The 22,377-nt window shown below is 46.6% G+C and overlaps 1 protein-coding gene across 3 annotated transcripts in view; it reads left to right on the top strand.

The window, feature by feature from the left end:
• Positions 1-22,377, top strand: part of COL16A1 (collagen type XVI alpha 1 chain) — an 831,382-nt gene that overhangs the window by 767,763 nt on the left and 41,242 nt on the right. For all 3 annotated transcript variants that reach the window (XM_086955641.1, XM_086955640.1, XM_086955639.1), the window contains 4 exons: positions 7,230-7,283; positions 7,375-7,428; positions 8,934-8,984; positions 10,424-10,513. In XM_086955641.1, the coding sequence (XP_086811767.1) occupies positions 7,230-7,283; positions 7,375-7,428; positions 8,934-8,984; positions 10,424-10,513 (249 nt within the window). The remainder of the gene's footprint in view (positions 1-7,229; positions 7,284-7,374; positions 7,429-8,933; positions 8,985-10,423; positions 10,514-22,377) is intronic.

Below are 22,377 nucleotides of genomic sequence, written 5' to 3'. Positions count from 1 at the left end.
TCATTCAACCATTGTTATACAAAACAAAACAAACAGAGCAAGGACACAGCCTTCACAAACCCCTCTGGCTTAGCTGAAGGGTCCATTGGGTTCCCTCTCTGAACCATACATCACAGAGGCGGCTACACCAATGTGTAGGGCACATAGAAAATGTACACATGTACAAGGTCGACCAATTTGCAGCAAAATTTCTCACAACTTTGATTGGTTTACCTTATCAATGCACTGCTAAGGTCCTTAAGTGAAAGAAAAATGGCCTCCCTTTTTGCAGCTGTGTACTTTTCAATTATTAGATTTAAGTTCAAACACTGTTCTTGGGTTCCCAGACACTCACCAGAGCAGTATGCACCATGATAATCATATTTTCTCTTTGGCCAAATCCTCAATCCTGGAAAAAAGATGCATCAAACAACTTTAGCCACTGAGTCTATTAGGAAGATTGGCCGGTAGCACTTTAATCAGCTTTGTACAAGTTTCATCCTTAATGGCGGCCTTCCTTTCAATAATGCCCATCTTGGGTTGTATGTTGAAACAACAAGTTCCTCTACCCCGCCTACCTTTACAAAGTGGTCTCCACAACGACTGCATCTTAACCATAAATTGCTTTACCATGCATTCCTTTACCATGAATTTTCGTGGTAAAGGCATGCATGCTAAACAGCTATCCGTGGCTAAGGTTACCACCCTTCTCCCTCTCCCCCTAAGCCCCAATTACACCCCCCAACTCCTAAAAACTACCTGAAGCCCCAACCCCTAAAAACTACCCCAATTCCCCTACCCTCTAAAAACTACCCTGAACCCCCACCAACTAAAACCTACCCAAACCCCCACCCACTAAAAACTACCCGTAACCCCCACCCCTTAAAAACAACCCCGAACCTCCCACCCATAAAAACTACCCTGAACCCCCACCCACTAAAAACGACCCGAAACTCCCCCACCCCTAGAAACTACCCCAAACCCCACACAAACTACCCCAAAACACCCCACCCCTCTAAAAACGACTCCAAACCCTCCCACCCCCTAAAAACTACTCGGAACCCTTTCCACCCTCTAAAAACTACCCCGAACGCACCACCCACTAAACACTAGCCTGAGCTCCCACCCCCTAATATCTACCCTGAACCCTTCCACCCCCTAAAAACTACCCCAACCCCCTCCACCCCCTAAAAACTACCCCCAACCCCTTCCACCCCCTAGAAACTGCTCCAATCCCCCACCCCCTGAAAACTACCCTGAAACCCCTCTTACCTGTCCTGTACGCTTTCCGACGCTCCTCTCTCCCGGCCCATCCCAAACGATAGATCGACTTTGCCTTAACCACGCACATGCATGGTAAAGAAAAAGTCACTGTTTGGGCTAGTCGTTGTTCACCTTGCAGGCTTCTGGAGCTCGTGGCTCTGGCCTCATTGTTCCAGATTTTTCCCCCATCTTATACATGCCTCTGGCACTGGCTAAACCGACTTAATCTCAGGGATACATTTAAAGGCACAGCATAATCTGTTGTTGGCTAAAATACAAATCTACAGTCATTGTTAAACCAACCTGGTTGACGGCTGTTCTGAACAGAAACTGGAACTTAATAGTGTTGAAATATTAAAATTATTTAGCGTAGAAATAGCCTCCATAATAGCAAGAGAGGATGGATTAGGAGTCAACAGACAGTCATTGATTGGATCAAAATGTGTACTAATTGTGGAAATGAACACCCCTCTATCTTAACCCACATTGGGCTGCATACTCCCTGTAGCAGCGCCCTCGGAGTTCTTGATCCCTTTTACAGAAGACAACCCTAAGCCTGATGGTAAATAAAGTGCAAGATCATTTGGGTTATGGTCATTCATGCAATTTTAAAGAGTCCCCCCGGGATGGGCTAACTCATTCATGAGCTTATATAGAAAACTATAATCCATAACCGTGTCTTGTCCCCAGCCCTCTGGTCCGACTCATCCCCCAGGGTTTCAGCCATATTGAGGATACTAAACTCTATCAACTATCTACATAGCTTAATCCCCCTACTGTCTGCACTTAGAATATTTGCCATCTTGTTCTGACTTAGGAAAGGGTCACAACAGTTGACGGACGATAGTATCGATTTTAGCGTTAAAGTCCCCCCAAAATAACATTAAAATCATTAGAGAATGAGAGGGACCTTTTCTGTAGAACAGTTAAAACTTGAAAAAGGATGTCAATCTCTCTCCTTATTCAGTACATTAACTGAATTATAGAAGTTGATATCGTAACATTAAATAACTTTAAGAGTACAATCCTGAGAATTTGAATTACTGGATGTGTAAAAGCCTTCGGAATGCCCTCGAACATCCGTGTGTAAACAAATCCCTCCCCCATCCCTTGAGCCCAGCAACATACAGAATTCATTGAAGGAATGTAAAAGCTTTGATATCCATTTTTGTATATCCATTTCAAACAACGTTGTCAATAAATATGGTTTCTTGGAACATAACAATATCATATATTTTGACATGTGATTAACAAATCATTATCGGATACCTTGGAGGTAATGTCCAAGATATTTCAGCAAACCAAGTTAATAAGTAGCTTACCCGAGCATGAGGTTGGGCTAAGTTAAACTCTATTAGCATCTGAATTAAATTAAGCCCCCCTTCGCCAATGGAATTGTATTACAATCAATCTAGTTCATTCAGGTCGGAAATCAGTTTAAGAGTAACATGCAGATTCCGACATGCCAGGCCTTTGTGCTATAGAAACAAGTGGTGGGGAGGGGTTTGTAACAGGTAAGAGGTGTCTGTAAAAAAAAGAAGCAAATTGATACTGGCATGGTCATTAGTGATTGTTAGACCTATCAGCCGTAGGATGGTCATCCCCTGAACGTTTGCCTTCCTCCTCTATTTTGCTGATCTTGTTTTGCTGGCCTTAGGACTCTGAGCACTTTACCACTTCTAACCTGTGCTAAAGTGCATATGTTCTCTCCTCTAAACATCTTAATATTGGCTTATACCTAATTGGCTTATTTATTTTACTTATAAGCTCCTAGTAAAGTGACACTACATGCGCCCAAGGGTGTAAATTAAATGGTGCTATTGGGTCTAGAGCAGTGATCATGTCACCCACTTAAGTAGCCCTTTAAACATGTCTCAGGCAGGACTTCAGATACCACCACTTCAGTACACCTATTGACTTAGGAGTACTCTGTCAGAAAGAAGGAATGGACTTGCGCCTCTTGAACCGAGAACCCAGAGTGACTCCAATGGCTGGTTGCCTGGCTTCCTGATCTGAAGCCTCAGGGACATAACAGGCTTCCAGCCAAATTGCACATGGACTCTGCCATGTGTGAGTCTACCCTGCCAAGTGGTGTCTCTCCAGTCCTGGACCATTGGAAGGGGGCATAAGGAGCTTGCCAGCAGAACCAACTCCTCTTTTCTGCTGAGTGACGCATCACCGATTAGAGCTGACACATCTCCTCAGCTGAGCGATGCATCTCTGAGTTGGTCTGACGCCTCGGCACTGCAGCGTGGATTGGATGTGCCGCAACGACCCACATCACCATGACTGCATGGTGCATCCACAGCCCAGGCCCTTGCATCTCTCAACGATGATACCGGAGTCTTCATTGCAGCCTCAAAGCTCCTTGGAACCGACTCATCACCTGCTGCACGCCGCACCCCCGATGCCAGACTTTGCATCGCAAGCCCTGTCGATGGGATCCACGATGCTGATGCAACCGAACCTCGTACCACAGCCTCACCACATCTTGTAACCGACGCATCGCTTCAACTGTGTGATGCATCTTTGACACAGGTCCATGCAACTCTCAGCAACCAGGATTTAGGATACTCTATTCAGCAGGCCTAACTGAGTTGCTAAAGCTAGCTCGTGCTCCAGTGTGGTCGGCCCGAACATGTGACTTTGTCCTCGCCGATGCGACTGGATAGTCAGAGTTGGCACTTTGTGCTTTTTGGTGCTATTTAACCTACAAACTTTCAAATGTAATATCTCCAGTTCTATTAGTTGATTTTTGTTTGTTTTGGTCTTGATTTACTTATTTAAATTGACTCAATTTTACTAAATCTGTTGTGGGCTACTTTTATGGCATGTTGTCACTGTTTTACTGTTTGAAGTGTAGCACAAATACATTACACATTGCCTCTTAGTTAAGCCTGACATCTTAGTACCAAGCTACCAAGGGGGTGAGCATAGGTTAATTTGGGATTTGCTTGTGCCTTACCCTGACACAGATTGTGGTTGCTGATTGACTAGGGCTTACAGCCCAGTCAACCAACAACCGCATTTCTTACATTGGTGATTGGGTTGTGTAAGATTAGACGGCGAGACAAATAAAGGTATTTACATGTGCTAACCACACAATTCCTCCGGATTTATTTCTCACTTGGGCCGATTCAGTCCATTCTTCGAACAAGTAGTATATTGCTGTAATCGCTGAGATGGAAATCAGTATTTCTGGTCAACCAGTGACACACTTTAGTTTTAAGTTGGACTGTAGATTTTCCCATGGTTAATGATAAAGGAGCAACATTTGAAATAACCACCAAGTAGAAGCAGCAGTCCTGGGGGAAATTAAATTGATGGCACAGGTATGAATTGCCTCTTCCCCTTGGTTTTAACCATTCCCTTGGTTATCACATTTGCCCCACTGTGTTACAAGTTGGGCTGGTTGTCCGCAATGATAACGTTTGAAGTTGTGGCTGTTGACTACCCCCCAGGTTCTCAACTGGATGGAGGGCTATGTTCTGTGTTATCTATAGGGCTGTCTCGGGTGGAGACTACAGTTATGCAGCCGATGTTTGCAAATTAAAACCGGAATGCTTATTGGTAATTTTATCCATAGATAATTCGAACCTGTATAACTTCTCCAACACAGAGGCTAAACAGAACTCAACAACCTCCTTTGCTTTCCCCACCATCTCATCCCAGATATGACTAATGGAGTCATTCTCTGAACATTGGGTGGACACATTGTGCTGACTCTTCCTGTATGTCCTGGGGGAGGGAGGGCTACTATTAAGACAGTTAATTTGTCCACCCGCGCATTTAGACCTTTTTTCTTTTTAACCAAGGGGCCGCAGTCCCTGCGGTTGTTATTCTTCAGAGGGTTGATTCCCTCCTGAAGATTCCCTCTTGTGTCCTACTACACTCTGCATTGGCAATTAATCGCTCGCCCCGCTATAGCAATACACATATTTCAGACAAGTCGATCTCCTTCCTCTCCGATGACCACCAAATGTTTAGCCAAAAAGGAGTCTAAAGTGGTATTAGTAGGGCCATTAGTGGTATTTTCGCTTGGGAGTTGTCTCTTCTCTGCAGCTAATTGAAAGTAAAACCAGGTGAATGGCAGAAAATTCTCTGATAAAACAGTTCAGATGAAATTAGTTACATTTACATTTCAATCGCTCAAAAGTCACAACTGACAGTATCTTCCGTCTGCTGGAGTCCCCTAGGACAAATGACGCCTCAAAGTTTAAGGCCAAGAGGGATGGCCCAGTTGGCCTCTTTTAGTGAGGGGTAAAGTCTGGCCCGGTCTTGGGCTGGGCACAGCCCGAGCATTTCCAGCGCTGTGGGGAATAGCGTCACTCTATATAGTGCTTAGGTCCCCACCTCCTGGCAGTAGCAAGGGAGTCTGTGCCTTGGAGACCTGGTGGCCCTCTCCCTGCATCTCTCTTGGCATGCAACGTTGCGGGCATGGCATTGCACTATATAGCATTTAGGTCCTCGCCTCCTGGCAGCAGCATAGGAGTTTGAGCATTGAAATCCTGGAGGCCTTCTCCCCGCGTCTATCCTAGCACCCTGGGCTGCGTCGAATGGTGTCACCCTATATAGCATTTAGGTCCCCACCTACTAGCAGCAGCAAGGGAGTCTGGGGCTTGGAGTCCTGGTGGACCTCTCCCCGCATTTCTCCTGGTCTGCTGTGCTGCAAGGAATGGCATCAAACTATATAACACAGGTCCCTGCTTCCTGGCAGCAATATGGAAATCTGGGCCTTGGAGTCCTCCTGGGGCCCTATTATAGATAGTGTGCACTTTTCCTGTTTGCGCCACGGTGCACCTTTAAGCAGATGCGCCTGGTGCAAACAGGAAAAGTACGCCCTCTCATGTAGTATGTGCTGCCCTCAGGGCAGCAGTAAAGTCATGCCTCGCCCAGGACAGTGCATTCAAGAGAAATGTACAGCAGCTGTTTAAAAGATGTTCCGTGTTTCTCTGTGCAGGCGGCAGCCCAATTTCACTTTAAAGAGGGATTTGAGATCCCCTTGCAGGTGGGTGCAGTGAGTGACTGAACCGGCTTGCAAGGGGATGTGTGGGAGGTCCATAGGAACTCTTTGCTCCCCTCCTGAGGGCTGTCATCAGGGGGCCCACTGACAGAGCACCACCTGATAGCTTCCTTGCCTATGTGCCAGTGACTATAAAACGGTGCGGGTGCAGAGGCAAACGGATTCCTCGTTTGCATTGCACGGGGCGCCAGCACTTTTAGTACTTGAGAAAAGGCCGCACAAGTGTCTGCTGCTCCTTCTGTAATACCAATGTGCCTCTGGGGCCCGCATAGCGGGGGCTCATGCCCATTGCGTCCCTGGGCCCTATTATAGCTAGGGCACACGTTTCCTGTTTGCGCTGCAGCACTTCTTAGCAGGTGCACCCGATGCAAACAGGAAAAGCAGATCCTATCATCTAGGATGCGCTGTTCGTTTCCTGAGTACCTCAGAGGGGATCCTTCTGTGGTGCACATTAAGGGATGATCTAGTATGCATTCATTAGTTCCTGAAACCCAGTTCAGTATTATCCATCAGCAGAGGCCTTTATCCAGACAGTGGTGCATCACACTGAGTGACTGAGTATCTTCTGAGATCGTATTCCCATGTAATATTCCTGTGGGGAGGCTGTGTCAGCAGCACAAAATGGGGTTACATCATCGATGCTTTAGGAACCCATCAAAGAAGGGCTTGTGTCTGCAGAGAAGGCGCATAAGCACTCAAAGTAGATGTTGGTGTCTGAGGAATGTTTCCATGGTTTACCTGGAGTAGTCATTCTGAGGAAAGAGATCATTCTTGGATGCTACATCTGAAGTATTCTCCTACAGAAAGCACCTATGGGATCTAATGAGCAGAATAAGACCACCCTGAGGCCCCAACATCCTGTGAGCAGGATAGGGAATGGTCCCTTTCCCAAGTCCATCCTGCACTGTATATCGCGTCATACTTTGTGAATTGCCTGAAAGTTAACTGCCTTCTATCTTTACAGGGAGACTGCGGTCCAGCAGGCCCACCTGGAATTACTGGCAGACAAGGACCTGAGGTGAGCAACTCTAAGATAAGTACACATTCTTTTAAAAATGCAAGCTGTGGAAGAAATCACTGACCTGTGGCTTTGTTTGTCAATCCTGTAGGGTGACACCGGTCCCATGGGCCCCCAAGGACGGCTTGGACCTCCTGGTCCTGTAGTAAGTAATTTGTTTTCAGTCTGTCTCTGCAAGACACGCATTTAAACTGTCAGTCTTAAATATCTCTATGTATGTAGAAGATTATAGTTGAAGTTGCTTCCATTAGGAGGTCCAGGGCTACCACGAGCCATGTTAAGAGGCCATGGCTCCTACACACACTCACAGTTTACGAGCCATTTACGCTGTATGGAGTGGTAAATGGGCACGAGCGGTGGCGATAGTCACTACTAAATCTGCATGGTTAGACTAAGTAAGATCAAGAGCAAGCGTACTGTGGAATGCAGTGAAGCACATCAGGGTAGGGAAGCTTCCTGTTCCTACAGAGAATGTAGATGCTATAGAAAGTGTTGAAGGAACACTGGTGGTGGAGGAAGGGAGTAAAGGAAGATCACCGACCTGGAAGATCATCTTGTCCCAGGAGGCAGTTGTGGAGTTCAGGAAGTTCTGGAAACTGCAGGAGCAGGGTGGGGAGCACAGGTATTGCACAGCTCCAGCAGTGCTTGCTTCTCGCAGTCGGATGTGCTAAAGCAACCTGTGTCAGAGGGCAATCCGGTGCACAGCTCCTCCACAGCTCAGTCCTCAGAGCTTGAACTTTCTCTATAAAGTTTTGGGCGAGGCGATCTGTGTCCTTTGAGAGCTCGCAGATTGCATATATCATGCCCTTCCACTTTCCAAGCAGGACGCACTGAGAGCAGGTAAGAGTGTTGTGCTGAGTTTGGTGTATTCAGGGCTGGCTTTAGCGCTGGTGGAGCCCAGTGCAGCAATCATTTTTGGCGCCCCCACTCCCCATGACCGCCTCCTCGGATTCTCTCACTACCACACAGCAAAAGTGCCCCTCATCTCTCTAATCATAGGTTATTGCTAAACATAGCGCCCCCCACCCCTGAAGTCAGTGCCCCCTCCACAGGTGGCGGCACTGGTTGCTCTGCCCTAAAGCCGGCCATGGGTGTATTTTTCCTAGACAAGTTCCAGGTTATCCCTCCTCCACCCGCCTGTTCTCCCCAAGTAGGTTCCCAGATCTTTGAGAAGAAAGACGAGCACTAACATTGCTCCAGCACTTGTAAATGTAAATGTCATGATACTAGTAGAGTGGACTGTCATCAGACGGTCACCTTGCGGTGTCGCCTATTCAGCTTCCGGCGCTGATACTCATACCGCTGTGGGACCCCTCCTGGCTTTCCCTGTGAAGTGTCCACTCCTGGGCACCCCCAGGGTGAAGCCAGGCATCCTTAGCGCTGTTGGGGCCGGTGTGGAGGCTACGCAAGCTATTGCCCAGAGTTGCAGCGTGGGGCCCATGATTAGAATAGGCACTGCGGTAACAATTAACAGGTCCGAGGAAATTGAGCCCGAGACCCTGCCAAGGCGGGAATCGAACCCTGGTCCCTGACCAGAACTCTGCATCAGGGTCTGCCGCTCTAACCATTGAGCCACACTCCTCCACTTGTACTCTTAATGATGATGATCTTCCTTCTGTCATTTCTGATCAAACCTATCATCTCTTCTAGGGTCCTCCAGGAAGTCAGGGGCAAACAGGACCGATGGGACCTCCGGGGCTGGTAAGTACATGGATGAATCTTAGCTGATCTGCTGCAGGGATTTTCACAGCCATGGGCGAAATTAAGTTTTGTCATTCGGATGCTCCATTTCCTCTACCAACAAGCCCCTTTGAAGCCATTTGTTGCAATCTGGACTTCTCCTGTGTCCATTTATGGTGTTGTGGTAAAGCCAGCAGTGACCTGTGACTTGTAGTGGCACTGGTCCTGTATCTATTGTGAATTTACATGCCATATTTTATGTATTTTTCACTGCACAGAGGGTACGTGCATGTTCAACCACCCACATGCTGCAAGACTTCCAGCAAAGTGCTGGGATTTTCCCCTTCCAAGAATGGCCTTGCTATTTATTTGTCATCCAGCATTTGCTCCTACTGTCGCCTTTTCCTATGTGACACTAGTGTATTAACAACTTTCATTCCTTATCAAAAACCTCGTTACGATTCTGCACTCCTCTTGTGATACCCCCGGGTTGTAGCCACTGGACGGACTTTTCCTTCAGCCTCAGTCACTGGCTAACAACAAATATTTTCACTCATGAGTTACATTTGCTATGTTTATAAACGTTGCTGTGACGCCATTACACTTTATCAAGGTGGGCATCTATTCTCCTTTGTTTGAGTGTGTCGTTTCCTCTCCCCTTGCATGAGTCTGCAGGTAAATACTTGTTCAGTCCATGTGTCTGATGCTCTGGCGCCCTGCATGGATCTGCTCATTGGAAACTTTCTTCATCCTGCTGGGATCCACCTTCCATATTTCTTCTAATCTCTGTTGTGTTGCACCCATCCGAAGCTGCTCTGTGGCTGTGCAGGCATCCCTCATAGATGTTCTTTGGCCTGTGTGTATTCATCTGTCAGATGCTGTCTGGCCCTGCAGATATCCACATCTCTGAGTCTGCCTTAAGGTGTTTTCATGAGCTTGTAAGCACCCACTGATGGAGGCTTTCATTGCTTTCTTGTATCTGTCTCTTGCAAGCTATCAATGGCGATATTGTAGCCGACCATTAAATGCTTTCATTAGGTCACTTAGGGATTTTCACTGCTTAATGTTATCAATTATGAGGGGCTTTCTTGTTTTTATTCCATCCACCTGTTCGATGTTTGCATTGCTTAATCAAGGCCATCAAAGTCTTGCAAACCTTTATTGCATTTGTCTGTTGGATTGTTATATTGCTTTATAGTATCCATCTGTTGGAGGATTTCAGTATTTTATTGTATCTACCCCATGGGAGCTTTCTTTGCCTTCCTTTTGGCTGTTTTCAAAGCCCTCGTGTGTTATTGAGTACTTTCACGGCCTTTGTGTCCCACACATTTTGTCTTAGCCGTGCATGCATTCATCAGCTGTGCTTTGTTGATCATGTATCTAACCAGCTTTTGGGTGTTTTATCGTACAATGGCCATGACAGTCAATCCTAGCTTTAAGACCTTTATTTTCTGTTTCAGGCAACAAGTGGTGAAAAGGGGCCTCCAGGAGACAGAGGCCTCCCAGGGCTACCAGGAGTACCTGGTGGGCCAGGACACCCAGGACCACCTGTAAGTAAAATGGGCAGGGATGGTTGGTTGCTGGTGTTTCGTTTTCCTGATGAGAAAAGCAGGAAGATGTCCTTACATATGGATATATTATAAGAGATTCTACTAAGTAACAAAGGAACCAGTAGAGTTGCTTTAGGAACATGTTGTTCAGTCAGTTTACATCTGTACTGCGGCCAGTATATGACAGTGTGTATGCATTGCATCTGTGCTGTGACCTACCTGTGTTTATAATGGTAGATCTTTTCCATGCAACAAACTGTACCCTACTATTTGCACATTGTGTCTGTGCTGTGACCTACATATGTAAGTGTTAGCACAATTACATATTATTGTGTGTCTTAGTCTGTTTAACACGCCTTTCTGAGGTGACCTGTGTGTGAACGCTGGATTGGGCTAGAGGTGCACATGCAAGGTTTGTGGTAAATAGCTGGATGAGGGTGCATATTAAAAATGTATTTACATGCTCAGAATTTGTGTTTGATGACTGATTAAGCAGAGTGTGTTTTAAGGGTATCCTTGAGGTATGGCTGTGTGAGTAGGATGTGTGTTTGAGATTTGCCTACATGAACAGGGCTGTATGAACAGCAGGCCCGGCCCGTGCAGGGCGTTATACCGGGGCGTTATTATTATTATTATTAACGAATTTTGTACCGCGCACGGTTACCCAGAGGCATCCCAGCGCTTATAGAGAATCAGAGCAAGCTGCCTATGTGAAGCAGAACAGATTTAGAATTATTCTGGAAATAGATAAGTTTTCAAATGTTTCCTGAACCTGAGCAGGTTTGGTTCAGAGCGTAGTGAGAGTGGGAGGGAGTTCCAGGCGTGTGCAGTATGGATAGAAAAGCTCCTGCCACCTGAACGGGCTCTCCTAATTCTCTTTATCTGAAGGAGGTGTTTATTATCGGAGCGTAAGGCTCTGGTGGGCTTATAGGGCCGAATCATGTCCTTCAGAATAGCAGGTCCTTTCCCCTGAATGCTCTTGTGAGCAATACAGAGGGCTTTGAAGGTCACTCTCTCTTTGACCGGGAGCCAATGGAGTGCCTTTAGAGCGGGCCTGGCTGATTGCCTGGCCGGAACGTTCCGCAGCAGCCTGGCTGCCGCGTTCTGCACTTGTTGCAGGATTTTGAACGTTGATTCCGGTGCTCCGAGAAAGAGTGCATTACTGTAGTCCAGGCGTGAGATGATTAGACCTTGGACTAACAGCTTCCGGGAGAGTTCAGGTAAGAGGGGGAGAACCTTACGGGCCGAACGGAGCAGTCCATAACACACGCCAGCGATCTTCTTGGCGTGTGTCCTAAAGGACAGATCAGGCTCCAGCCAGACCCCCAGGCTCTTAATTTCCTTCTTTGGGTCAGGCGGAGTGCCCATACAGTTGGGCCAGCTGCTCGGCGAGAGGGCAAAGCTTGAGTGGCCCAAGATCATCAGCTCAGTTTTTGAGCCGTTCAATTTGAGCGATGACCTGGTCATCCAGTCAAACACCTCTCTTAGGCATGAATGGAGCGTTTCAGGCTGTTTCTCCAGCTGTGTCAGACCCACCACTAGCTGAGTGTCATCCGCATAGCTTATGGTCTTAAAGCCAAACGGAGACACCACACCCTCCAGGGGTGCCATATATACGTTAAATAACGTGGGGCTCAGGGTTGAGCCCTGAGGCACCCCACAGTGAAGAGGAAAGGGAGGAGATTTTGCGTTGCCTTCCCAAACCTCGAAGGTACGCCCCTCCAGAAAAGAGGCCAGCCATTCCAGGGCCGCTCCTGTGACTCCTGTCTCTGCTAGGCGTTGTGTCAACACTCCATGGTTGACAGTATCGAAGGCCGCACTTAGGTCCAGGAGGATCACTGCCACTGACCCCCCTGTATCCAAAGTGTATCGTTGAAGTCAGGCAGGGAAGGGGCAAGGTGGGGGGGGTTTAAAATGCGGAATATGGACCATTATAGGTAAGTAACAAAAAAAAAAAAACGAATTTCGTTGCCTACGCTGCATCACATTTGGCGATGCAGCGCGGGCAACGAAATTCGTTTTATTAATTTTTTTTGTTACTTACTCTCCTGTAAGCAGCCCAGATGTGTCAGAAGTCATTTGATGACTTGAAGGCCACACTTTACAGTGTACCAGTCTTGAAAACCCTCAATTACAGTCAATCCCTTTTTGTGCAGACTGATGCTTCCGGCAAGGTAATTGGGGCAGTAATTGCCTTTCGCAACAAGATGGGCAGGTAGCATCCGGTAGCCTTTGGCAGCCTCAGACTTCCATTCAGAGAACAGAACTGGCTGCCATTGAAAAAGAAGTCTTTGCCATGGAATGGGTTTTCGATAGGCTCAGGCATTACTTGTTGCATACCATGTTTGTGGTCCAGATGGATCACACACCGCTGAAGCGGTTGAGAGTTAAGAATGAGGATAATAACAGGTTACTCCGGTGGTCAGTCTCTTTACAGGGATTGGGACTATACTGTGGAACACAAGGCAGGGTTATAGCGCAGGAATCCAGATACACTTCTCCAGTGGTTTTTGTAATTCAGTAACCGGGCTTCTTCAACTGTGAAATAAGGCCCAGGGCATTGCAATCTTAGGGGATGCGTCTGTTGCGATAGAGAAAAGTCCTCTACTTGGCTCCAAAGAGCGTGTACCCCTTCTTGGAGTTCGTCATAGTAAGCTTTGTAGATTTTTTCCTCTCACCTCAGCATATACAGTCGTGTGCAGTGAAGATATTTTTGTGGCACGGATTAAGACAAAGAGCAGGTCTCTTTAGTCTGGCGTGGTACACTGTCTACTTACTGTGACTGTAAACGTGGCCATGACCGGCGTGACAGTCAGCTCATCCGTGTATCGCATTCAAGTGGCAAAGGAGGCGCTTTACCTACCCTTGCCAGGGAGAGTCATTTACTGGTCTATCCCACCTTTGTAAAATCACCTTGAGGTGCTTTACAACTCAGTCCTCTGCCCATCCATGTACGCTACGACATGGATTTTGTATGTGTAGCTCTTACGCCTATTCAAAGAGCAAGTGTGAGGAGTGTGTCGGATGCATGTGGCCATAGTCACAATGTTATCCATTTTGTGTTTTCAATACCCAAGTGGTACCAAAGATAGGGGGCTAGAGAGGGCCCAGACAGCAAATGGGAGTTGCTGGGCTCATCCAGGACATTTTAGGGATCCTTTGTTGGTGGGGCTGTGGAGAAGCCCCTTGAAGCCTAGGGGGTTTCCCTGGCCCTTCTCTTCCTCTCCCTCCACTCCCCACCTGTTAATTGATAGCTAAATGGGACTCTCAGACAGAAGGCTTTCATCTCCATCCTACCTTCATGCTATCACCAGCAACAAAGGCCCTGGCTGGAGGAGTCTAAGTGAAAAAAGCAAGGGACAGGACTACCTAGAACTGGTATCAGAACTGAATGTTGGAATACCCAATTACTGTATGAAACATTAGTATAAACAGGAAACAGCAAGTGTGCCAAGGTTGCAATGCCAGAAACAGTTGTCTCCACATCATTGGCAACTAAGAAACTCTCTTTTTACTAAGGTTGAGGAATGTACCATCAACTCCCCTTTCCAGGTTCGTGCCCATTAACCTGGGGATGTTTGTCCAAGACAGTGAGGAGAGGCGGCCTAGCCCCTGCTTTGAGGGAGAACACTGTCTGACTGGTCAGCAGGGGCACTAGAGTTCCTGGTACAAGGAAGATGTGTCCTAGAAGGAGAGAGGCCATGAAGAAATGCATGCGGGACAAGCCAAACACGTCCCCTGGAGCACCCAAAAAGGAACTGCACCTGTCTGCGAGGGTGTGGCCCAGGGATTCCCAAAACGTGCCCACAGCATGAACTGAACTATCTGCCCCCACAATCCAAAAGTACACTTTTATATTGCAAAACCAAGTGCCAAGAAGTATCAAGGCACTACGAGAATCCGGACCACATCCCACAGTCCCCTTGAAAGAAGCACTGAAGTTCTGGAGGAAGTCCTGCATCCCCAAAGAGGTCTTCTTCAAGAGTAGAGTGATCATGGCTTTGAGAACTTTCTGACCCGAGTTGGACACCTAGTTTGTTTGAGTGATGGCTTTTATTATTGGACCCGAGGAAGAGCACAAGCTGCAAGGTCTGCCCAGCTATGATCACACCAACCCCACCGAACATCCTGGATTGGTGCTGGTGATGCCTCTGCTTATCTCATTCACTGTACCACAGACACCGTTTGTAAATAGGTCGGCTGGGCCAGGGTGAAGACACTGCCTTCCATTCTCCGTGACCTGTTTGGTGCAGTGGTGTGGCGCTCCCCGACTACTACAAAAAAAAATGAGGCACTGTGCAAATTGAGAAGACATCCAACGGGTGGGAGGCGAGAGGGCAGTCAGGGGAGCAGGACAAAACCCATATGTATTGAAAGGGAGTAATTGCTTCCTGTGCCCCCACCCTCCCACTCCAACCTCCACCATCCTCTCCCCAAGAAGAACTATAGGATCTGTTCAGGGTCTTTGGCACAATGGTTTTGTTAAAGATGTTTCCCACCAGGGACAACCTCGACTCTGACCAGTGGAATTATGCGATTGTGCAGCTGCGGCATTGTTTGCATAATTAAAGATTTACTACATTTGCCACATAATCCATCATCTGCTGCATAATCTAAATTTTAATAACAAAAATTGTTTTTAGCTCAAACGGTTCAAAAGTTACTAATAACGAAGCAGCAACTTTTGTTGCGCAGTGGAAGACCACTTGCAAAGGTTGACTGCTCACCTCTCTGTTGCTTATTGCTATATTTGGGTGTTAAACTTTTACTAAAGAGGTTCAACCAATGCCCAGACAGTGTTAACCAGTGTTCCATTTACATAATAATGAAGTAGTACTATCACAAAATGTGCAGCAGTAGCTGTATAATTTGACATTTATTGCTGCATATTTTTTTCAACCGTGCCACATACATTTGCCCTCCCCTGTTGCATAATTCTAGTGGCCTTGGCTATGACCCCAGTGAATGCTGAACGTTTATGAATACCTTATTTTTTACCATCTGACATACTATGTACCATATTACTTTGTGTGTGATTTAGTAGAGTACTACTAAGCACTGACTCGACAATGAATTATTAACTTGTATTGATTGGTTTGTTGCATTCTGAGTCTCTCACCCCACACCACCTCCCCGAGCAAGAGGTCGTTAACCTTAGGGTCAAATACTAAAGCAGGGTATTCAGTGCTCATTTTTTGACTTAGTAGTAAGGTTAAGTTCGAGGGCGTCAGTAGTAAAAGGCTGTGATTGTAACTCCTGATCACCGTGGGACTCGAGAAAAACTATGTTTGAGAGATGGTGGTATTAACAGGTTGTGTACTTGCTTGCACATGGGTGTATGAGCTTGGTGTGTTTAGCTTTAGCTGTATGAGCTGGGGTTGTGCTTGATATATGGTTGTCTGGGCAGGGAGTGTGTGTTAGATATGGCTTTTTGAGCAGGGTCTGAATTTGAGATATGGCTGTATGATCAGTTTTGATAGATGCTTCTTCATCTTTAAATGTTCTTCTTGGCCTTCAGACCATATCTGGATTGTGTTCCCCAGCAATATGTCCTTAACACTGCTAATTCACGCACGTGAAGCTCTAGCCATGGGTCCGTCTATCTTCTATACATATGACAACATGCCACCCTGTCCCTTGTTATTACGCCTTCCAGAGATGTACGATCTGGAGCACCTGCCATAATTTGAATTTGGTTCTTAATATCGTAGTTCAACTTTCCTTACTTTAATACCTTTTCGACCCACCCCACCAAACATTTAGATTTTTTAACAGAACTGTGCCTGTAAAATGCAAACGCTAATTTCAGACCCTCATGTCAGTAGCATGTGACATCTTGCATCTAAACGGGACACCTCCTCACGAGTGTGTGCAGATGCACAGCAAGGACATCAGAGAGATGAGTCAAGCTAGGAGAACTGAGAATCCCAGTCTACGTCATGAAGAAGTGAAGAATGATTGGTTTCAAGTGGAGGTTTTAATGAAGGTTATACTGGAGATCAACACCCTCGAATTCCAATATGCTTTTGAAAGCTGATGGACCAAAGCCAATGACACCAGTTTTACAGCCAGTAGCGGCTGTGGTCTTAGTGCATGAAGCAGCGCACCTGTTTGGTGCTGCTACCAGCACCAATGGTCAGCAAATCCAAAAAGGCGGTCAAGAACAGAGCTATTGAGCTAGTATCTTTGAGCACTTTGATGCCAATGATGCAATCAGCCTTGACATCGCTGCTGGCTCGGGAATACGCAGGGTCCATTGCATATAAAACTCCCATCATCTAACAGGCAATTTTGAGATCTACAATGAAGAGAGTAGAAGTTTCCTTGATGAGCCCTAGGTGAACACCTGGTTGCCCCACAGAAGTTTGCTCATTTCAAACCACATTTTGGATAATACTCGGATGTTCTTGATATAATGGTTACACGACCAATGAATGACATCACTATGACGGTGCGGTAGAAAATAGGCTTTCTCAAATGGATTCTAAAAGAGGTTTATATTGAGACATTCACAATTCCATACAACAAAAACCATCCCTGGATGCTGACTTTCACTTTCCTGTTGTCTTTTCATCAGAAGAATTCGAATCCATTGCTCTGGTTACTAGGAGGGCTAGAGATAAGTGAGATGTTGACATACTTCAGCCCTCTGCTTGAGCATTGGCGTGTCTGTAAACTTTCTTAAAAATCCTTTTTTGACACTATTCTGGTGGCATGGGGAAAAGCTCTGTTCTGCTTCCACCTTATATGAGCTGCTATCGCATTGCCATTACCAGCTCCTTCTGACACTAAACTTCTGACAGCTCATCCTACGGGAAAGCTTAGTGGTACAGGCAGTATCTATAGATCTAAATAAAATTATCTTTCCAAATCCGCTCCAATCAGGGAGCCTAAGAGGCTCAATGTGATGGAGTGCTAGGTGGTCACCTCAAGGAGCTAGTGTTTTTGCACATCAGATACCTCTTCCCTATAAGCTACATATACACATTCTTTATGGGAGGTGGCAGCATTGCTGTCGAATGGCATGAGATGGTCCTTTGGCTCACAATTCAATTTAAATCTCTTTGCATTGCTTTCAAAGCACTTAATCAAATGTGCCCAACTCAACTAGCAAGTTTTCTAAAACTGTATGTCTCGACCAGGCCTTTAAGAGCAGCAGAACTCAGGAATCTGATTGTTTCCAGGATAATAAAGACTAAGTGGGGAGGAAAGAGTTGTGTCTGCACCACAGAAAAACTCTGGAACATCCTTCTGACCTCTCTAAAGAGAGAGACAAACTTATTAAAATTCAGGAAGAACCTAAAAACACAGCCTTACAGAACATAACAGTACTCCATTTTTCTTCATTCCAACTGTACGTGTTCTCAGGTAGCGCCTAGACACCTCAGGGTATTGACGTGCTTTATAAATTACTCATTCATTCATTCATACATTTATTCAATGTCAAGGGCAGTGCATAGTTATCCAGACACATTTTTTAGACTAGCCTGGACTCAACAAAGTAGCTTGTTCCATGAACCTCGCAGTAGTCATCTACTGTTGCTTGAATGGGTTCCATGGGAGTTTCAGTATATACACAAGTTAACATAAAGAATAGGCTGTTTGATGGCAAAATACTGTTGATACAAATGCAGATTTCTCCTTGGTGAGCTTCAGATAGCACTGCAATGACATGGTTGTTAGAGCTAGCCTACCTGAGACGCCAGTTACATCAATACGATAGAAAGTTGTGGGGCTACTGCAGACTCTGTATTGCAGGCCAAAGCAACTATCCCAGGCTCCCCCTTCCAACCTCCAGTGATTTCAGCAACACAAAGGGTGTGAAGGCTTCAGACGAATACATCAGATCGCCGCTTTTTAACTTTGGGGGCTTTTAGTTTAAGGGGAATTGAGAGGACAGGCACTCTGACACCTCTTACACCCTCTCTTCCTCTTGTTTCAGCCCTGCCGCTTTGAATTCAACATCACTCGGCGGTGGGCGCCATCTTGAGTGAGGAAGGTGAGGTCAGCGCTATAGTCGCGCCGTCCTCCCACCCTCCCTCCTTCCTATATAATGTGTCACCCATTCAGACGGCGCAGCGGGCTGGCGCAGCGGGCGCGCCGGTCGCGCGCCGAAGCCGCGCCTAAGCCAAGCCTGTCTGCGCCCGTCCGCGCCAGGATCGTGCCGGGCGCGGACCATGCTGCTCCGACACCCCCAGCCCTCAGGTACGACTCCTCTGCGCTGCTTTCTATGCGCCCCACCTTACCCAGTCCTTCCTGTCATGTTTATTCCTTTTCAGACCACCTCTGGGGCCCTTTTATCTGCCGTTCATGTGGTTGGTCATCCTCTAGTCCCGTCAGCACTATTCCTCCCCTTCCCTCTCTTCCTTGTCACAAGGCAACCTCTTTCAATGGTGGCCTCATCAACGCCAGATCCCTAGCGCGCCACGGACAAGACATCTTTGACCTTATTGTATCAGCCGATCTTGATGCCCTATTCATTACTGAATCCTGGCTGCATGATGCCTCCAACCCTGATCTTGCAACCGCCCTCCCTCCTGACTTTACCATCCTCAGGCAGGACAGACCCATTGGTCGGGGAGGCGGGCTGGCCATCATTGTAAAGAAATCATTCAAGTGCCATACATTCGATCTGGCCGCCTTCAAGGATTGTGAGTCCCTGGGATTTGTTATCCAAATCAGTTCTTCCTCCGCCTTCTCAGGAGGACTTGTCTATCGCCCCCCTGGAAATGCCTCTCCATTCTTGGACTCCCTTGACGAAACTCTGGCAGCCCTTCTTACCCACTACCCCACCTTCACCCTCTTAGGGGATTTCAATCTTCATTTGGAATCCTGTACTGACCCCCACACTCTCAACTTCCGCCACTCCCTTGAGATTTTTGGTCTCTCCCAATCAGTCTCCCATCCTACTCATTGTGCCGGGCACACTCTGGACGGCATTTGTACAAACCTGGCCTCCTTAGATGTCTCTCCCCCACTACCACAAATATGGACAGATCACTGTTTCATCCCTTTCTCCATCAAAACCAAAACCCTGCTCTCTCCCCCCATTAAACACTCTTACACCCCCTTCCCCGTCAATTGGAAGAAGGTAGCTGAGTGTATCAAACTTAATCCCCAACTGGCTGTCCCCCCCTCCTATTATGGGAGACGCATCACTAGATTCCACAAACTTTCACCTGTGGATTGACAGAGTGGTCTCTGCCAATTCAAAATCTGCTACTCAAAAACCAGTCCGAGGTAAAAAGAAGCCCAATGCCCCCTGGTATACTTCGGCCCTCACTGACTGTCACCTTAAGTGTAGGCTTTTGGAGAGAGAATAGAGAAAAACCTACGACCCTACTGCCAGATCCTTATACATTCTCCAGAGAAAACAATATCTTTCCAATATAAAAAAAGCAAAAAAGGCATTCTTCACTCTAGCAATAGACTCAGCTAATCAGAAACAACAAACGATTTTCAACATTGTAAAATCTTTCACTCATCCCAAGGCACTGGCACTTGAAATTCCCCCCTCACAAACCCTCTGCGATCAAATCGCAGATTTCTTTGAGGAGAAAATCAATAACATTCATAAGGACTTCCCCCCCTTACCCACTTCAACCCAAGAGCCTGACACAACTATTCCCTTACTAAATCAATTCACACCAGTCTCCCTACAGCAAACGCAAAAAGCTATTTTAGCCTGTAAATCAGGAGCCCCTACGGACTCTTGCCCCCCAGTCATCCTGCATTACCTCATTGAGGCCGTCAACCCTCTAATCAATGCTATTGTGAACGAATCTCTCAACTCCGGTATTGTTCCTACTGATTGGAAGAAGGCCATAGTTAAGCCCCTCATGAAAAAGCAAAATAAATCCCCTACTGATTTGTCTAATATGCGCCCAATTTCCCTTCTCCCGGCGCTAGGCAAAATCACAGAGCAATTAGTCCATGAGGAATTAAAAAATTTTGTGGAAAACAAACGCATCCTGCACCCACAGCAATCCGGCTTTCGCCCTGGCCATTCCACAGAAACCGCTCTGATTGAGTTATCAGACACCATCAAGTTCTTGCAGGATGAGGGCAGGCAGGCCGTCCTCATCCTGCTCGACTTAACCGCGGCCTTCGACACCATCTCACATGCTATTCTAATTAATAGAATGCGTGAGATTGGTGTCTCGGGTTCCGCGCTTGCTTGGATAATTTCATTCCTGTCCAACCGCTCTCAAACGGTTTCCTTAGGCTCTTTTCTTTCTGGCGAACGATCCATCATCTCAGGTGTGCCGCAGGGTTCCATCCTGAGCCCTCTCTTTTTTAATGTATATATGGTCCCCCTTCTTACGTTGATCGAGTCACATGGGATTCTTGTGCCATCCTACGCTGACAACACCCAGCTTGTCGTCACTATTGACAAAAGACTCCCTGATGCTGCCATTAGATTTCAAAACTGCCTGTCAGAAGTCTTTTCCTGGCTTAACCTGAATCATCTAAAATGCAACAGCGCCAAAACCGAGATAATACCCCTCGGTAAAGGCACACTCTTTTCCCCCAAAGACTGGTGGCCTCATAACTCTGAAGCACCACCGAGCGCGGTTGCTTCAGCCCGCAATCTGGGAGTTCAATTCGACGCATCCCTTAGCTTCGATGAGCATGTCCGTATTACCGCAGGGCGCTGTTTCAGTCTGATCAGGCAATTAAAGAAATTTTTTAATTTTTTGCCCATTTCAGCCAGGAAATCAGTCGCGGTGGCGCTTATCCTCTCCCGGCTGGATTATTGTAACGGCCTCCTAGCAGGCATTAAGAAATCCTCTCTTAAAAAATTACAAAGTGTTCAACACGCAGCAGCCAGGCTTGTCCTGAAACTCCCCCGCAGGTCCTCTGCCTCTGCAGCCCTCAATGCCCTCCATTGGCTGCCCCTCCATAAGAGAATCTTATTCAAGCTTCTAGTTACTGTCTTTAAAGCCACCAGGTGTACGGGCCCATCTTACCTGATCAAGCGCTTCCAGCGTTATATTCCAACTCGCTGTTTGAGGTCATCAGGCGCTAATTTCATCTCTGAACCCCGAATAAAATTAAAAACCAAGGGCGGAAAGACCTTCTCATTTCTTGCTGCTAAGGCATGGAATCGTCTCCCAACAATCTTAGGCATGCCCCCTCCGAAAGCCTTTTCAGGAAATCCCTGAAGACTTGGATTTACTCTCAATCTGACTCCTCAGCTCTCGCAGCCATTTGATCCATGCTCCCCATAGTCGATCCTCTGTGTGCTCAGCGCCAAGATGCTCCCTCCGGAGCGAAAGTAGCGCTTTACAAATGCTAATAAATAAATCCAGAAGCCATCCTCTTCCTCTTCTTCATCCACATTCCAATGACATCTCTTTAAGTCAGTGTGGATGGTCTATAACTTTAGAAGAGTTGGGTGAGAGGTGGCTTCCTGTATCATTGTAAAAGTATAACTTCAGATTCATTTGCTTGAAAGGTGGCACGCGTCATGCTGTCTCCTTCTCATCATGCAAACATCTTGAATTAGACACATTCCTATCTGGTGAATAGAGTCAGTGGAAGGTGTTCTTGTTGTAGAAAGAGGAAAGAGGTGTTATTCCCCACTCTTGCTGTCTCCTAAACAGCATTTGAGTCTGATACCTGTCTCAAATCTCAAACACTTCAATAAATGTTTGAGGAAAGAAAATTGAAGATAGCAGAGATTTCCTGTTTGTGGACCATTCAGAACAAGTTGGTATCCATGATCGTGCAGGATACATGTTCCCCCATTCCAATGCTGACCTTTTATATGCTTCACTATTATACATGTACAATCCTCCCATTTTGCTTACCTTTAACACTAAGGATATTTACAAATGTTGTGGCTTTGACAGCTCATCTTC

The sequence above is a fragment of the Lissotriton vulgaris genome, chromosome 2_1 (genome assembly GCF_964263255.1).
Source record: "Lissotriton vulgaris chromosome 2_1, aLisVul1.2, whole genome shotgun sequence".
NCBI lineage: Eukaryota > Metazoa > Chordata > Amphibia > Caudata > Salamandridae > Lissotriton > Lissotriton vulgaris.
Note: the sequence above shows the minus strand (reverse complement) of the source record. Positions and strands in the feature narration are given on the sequence as shown.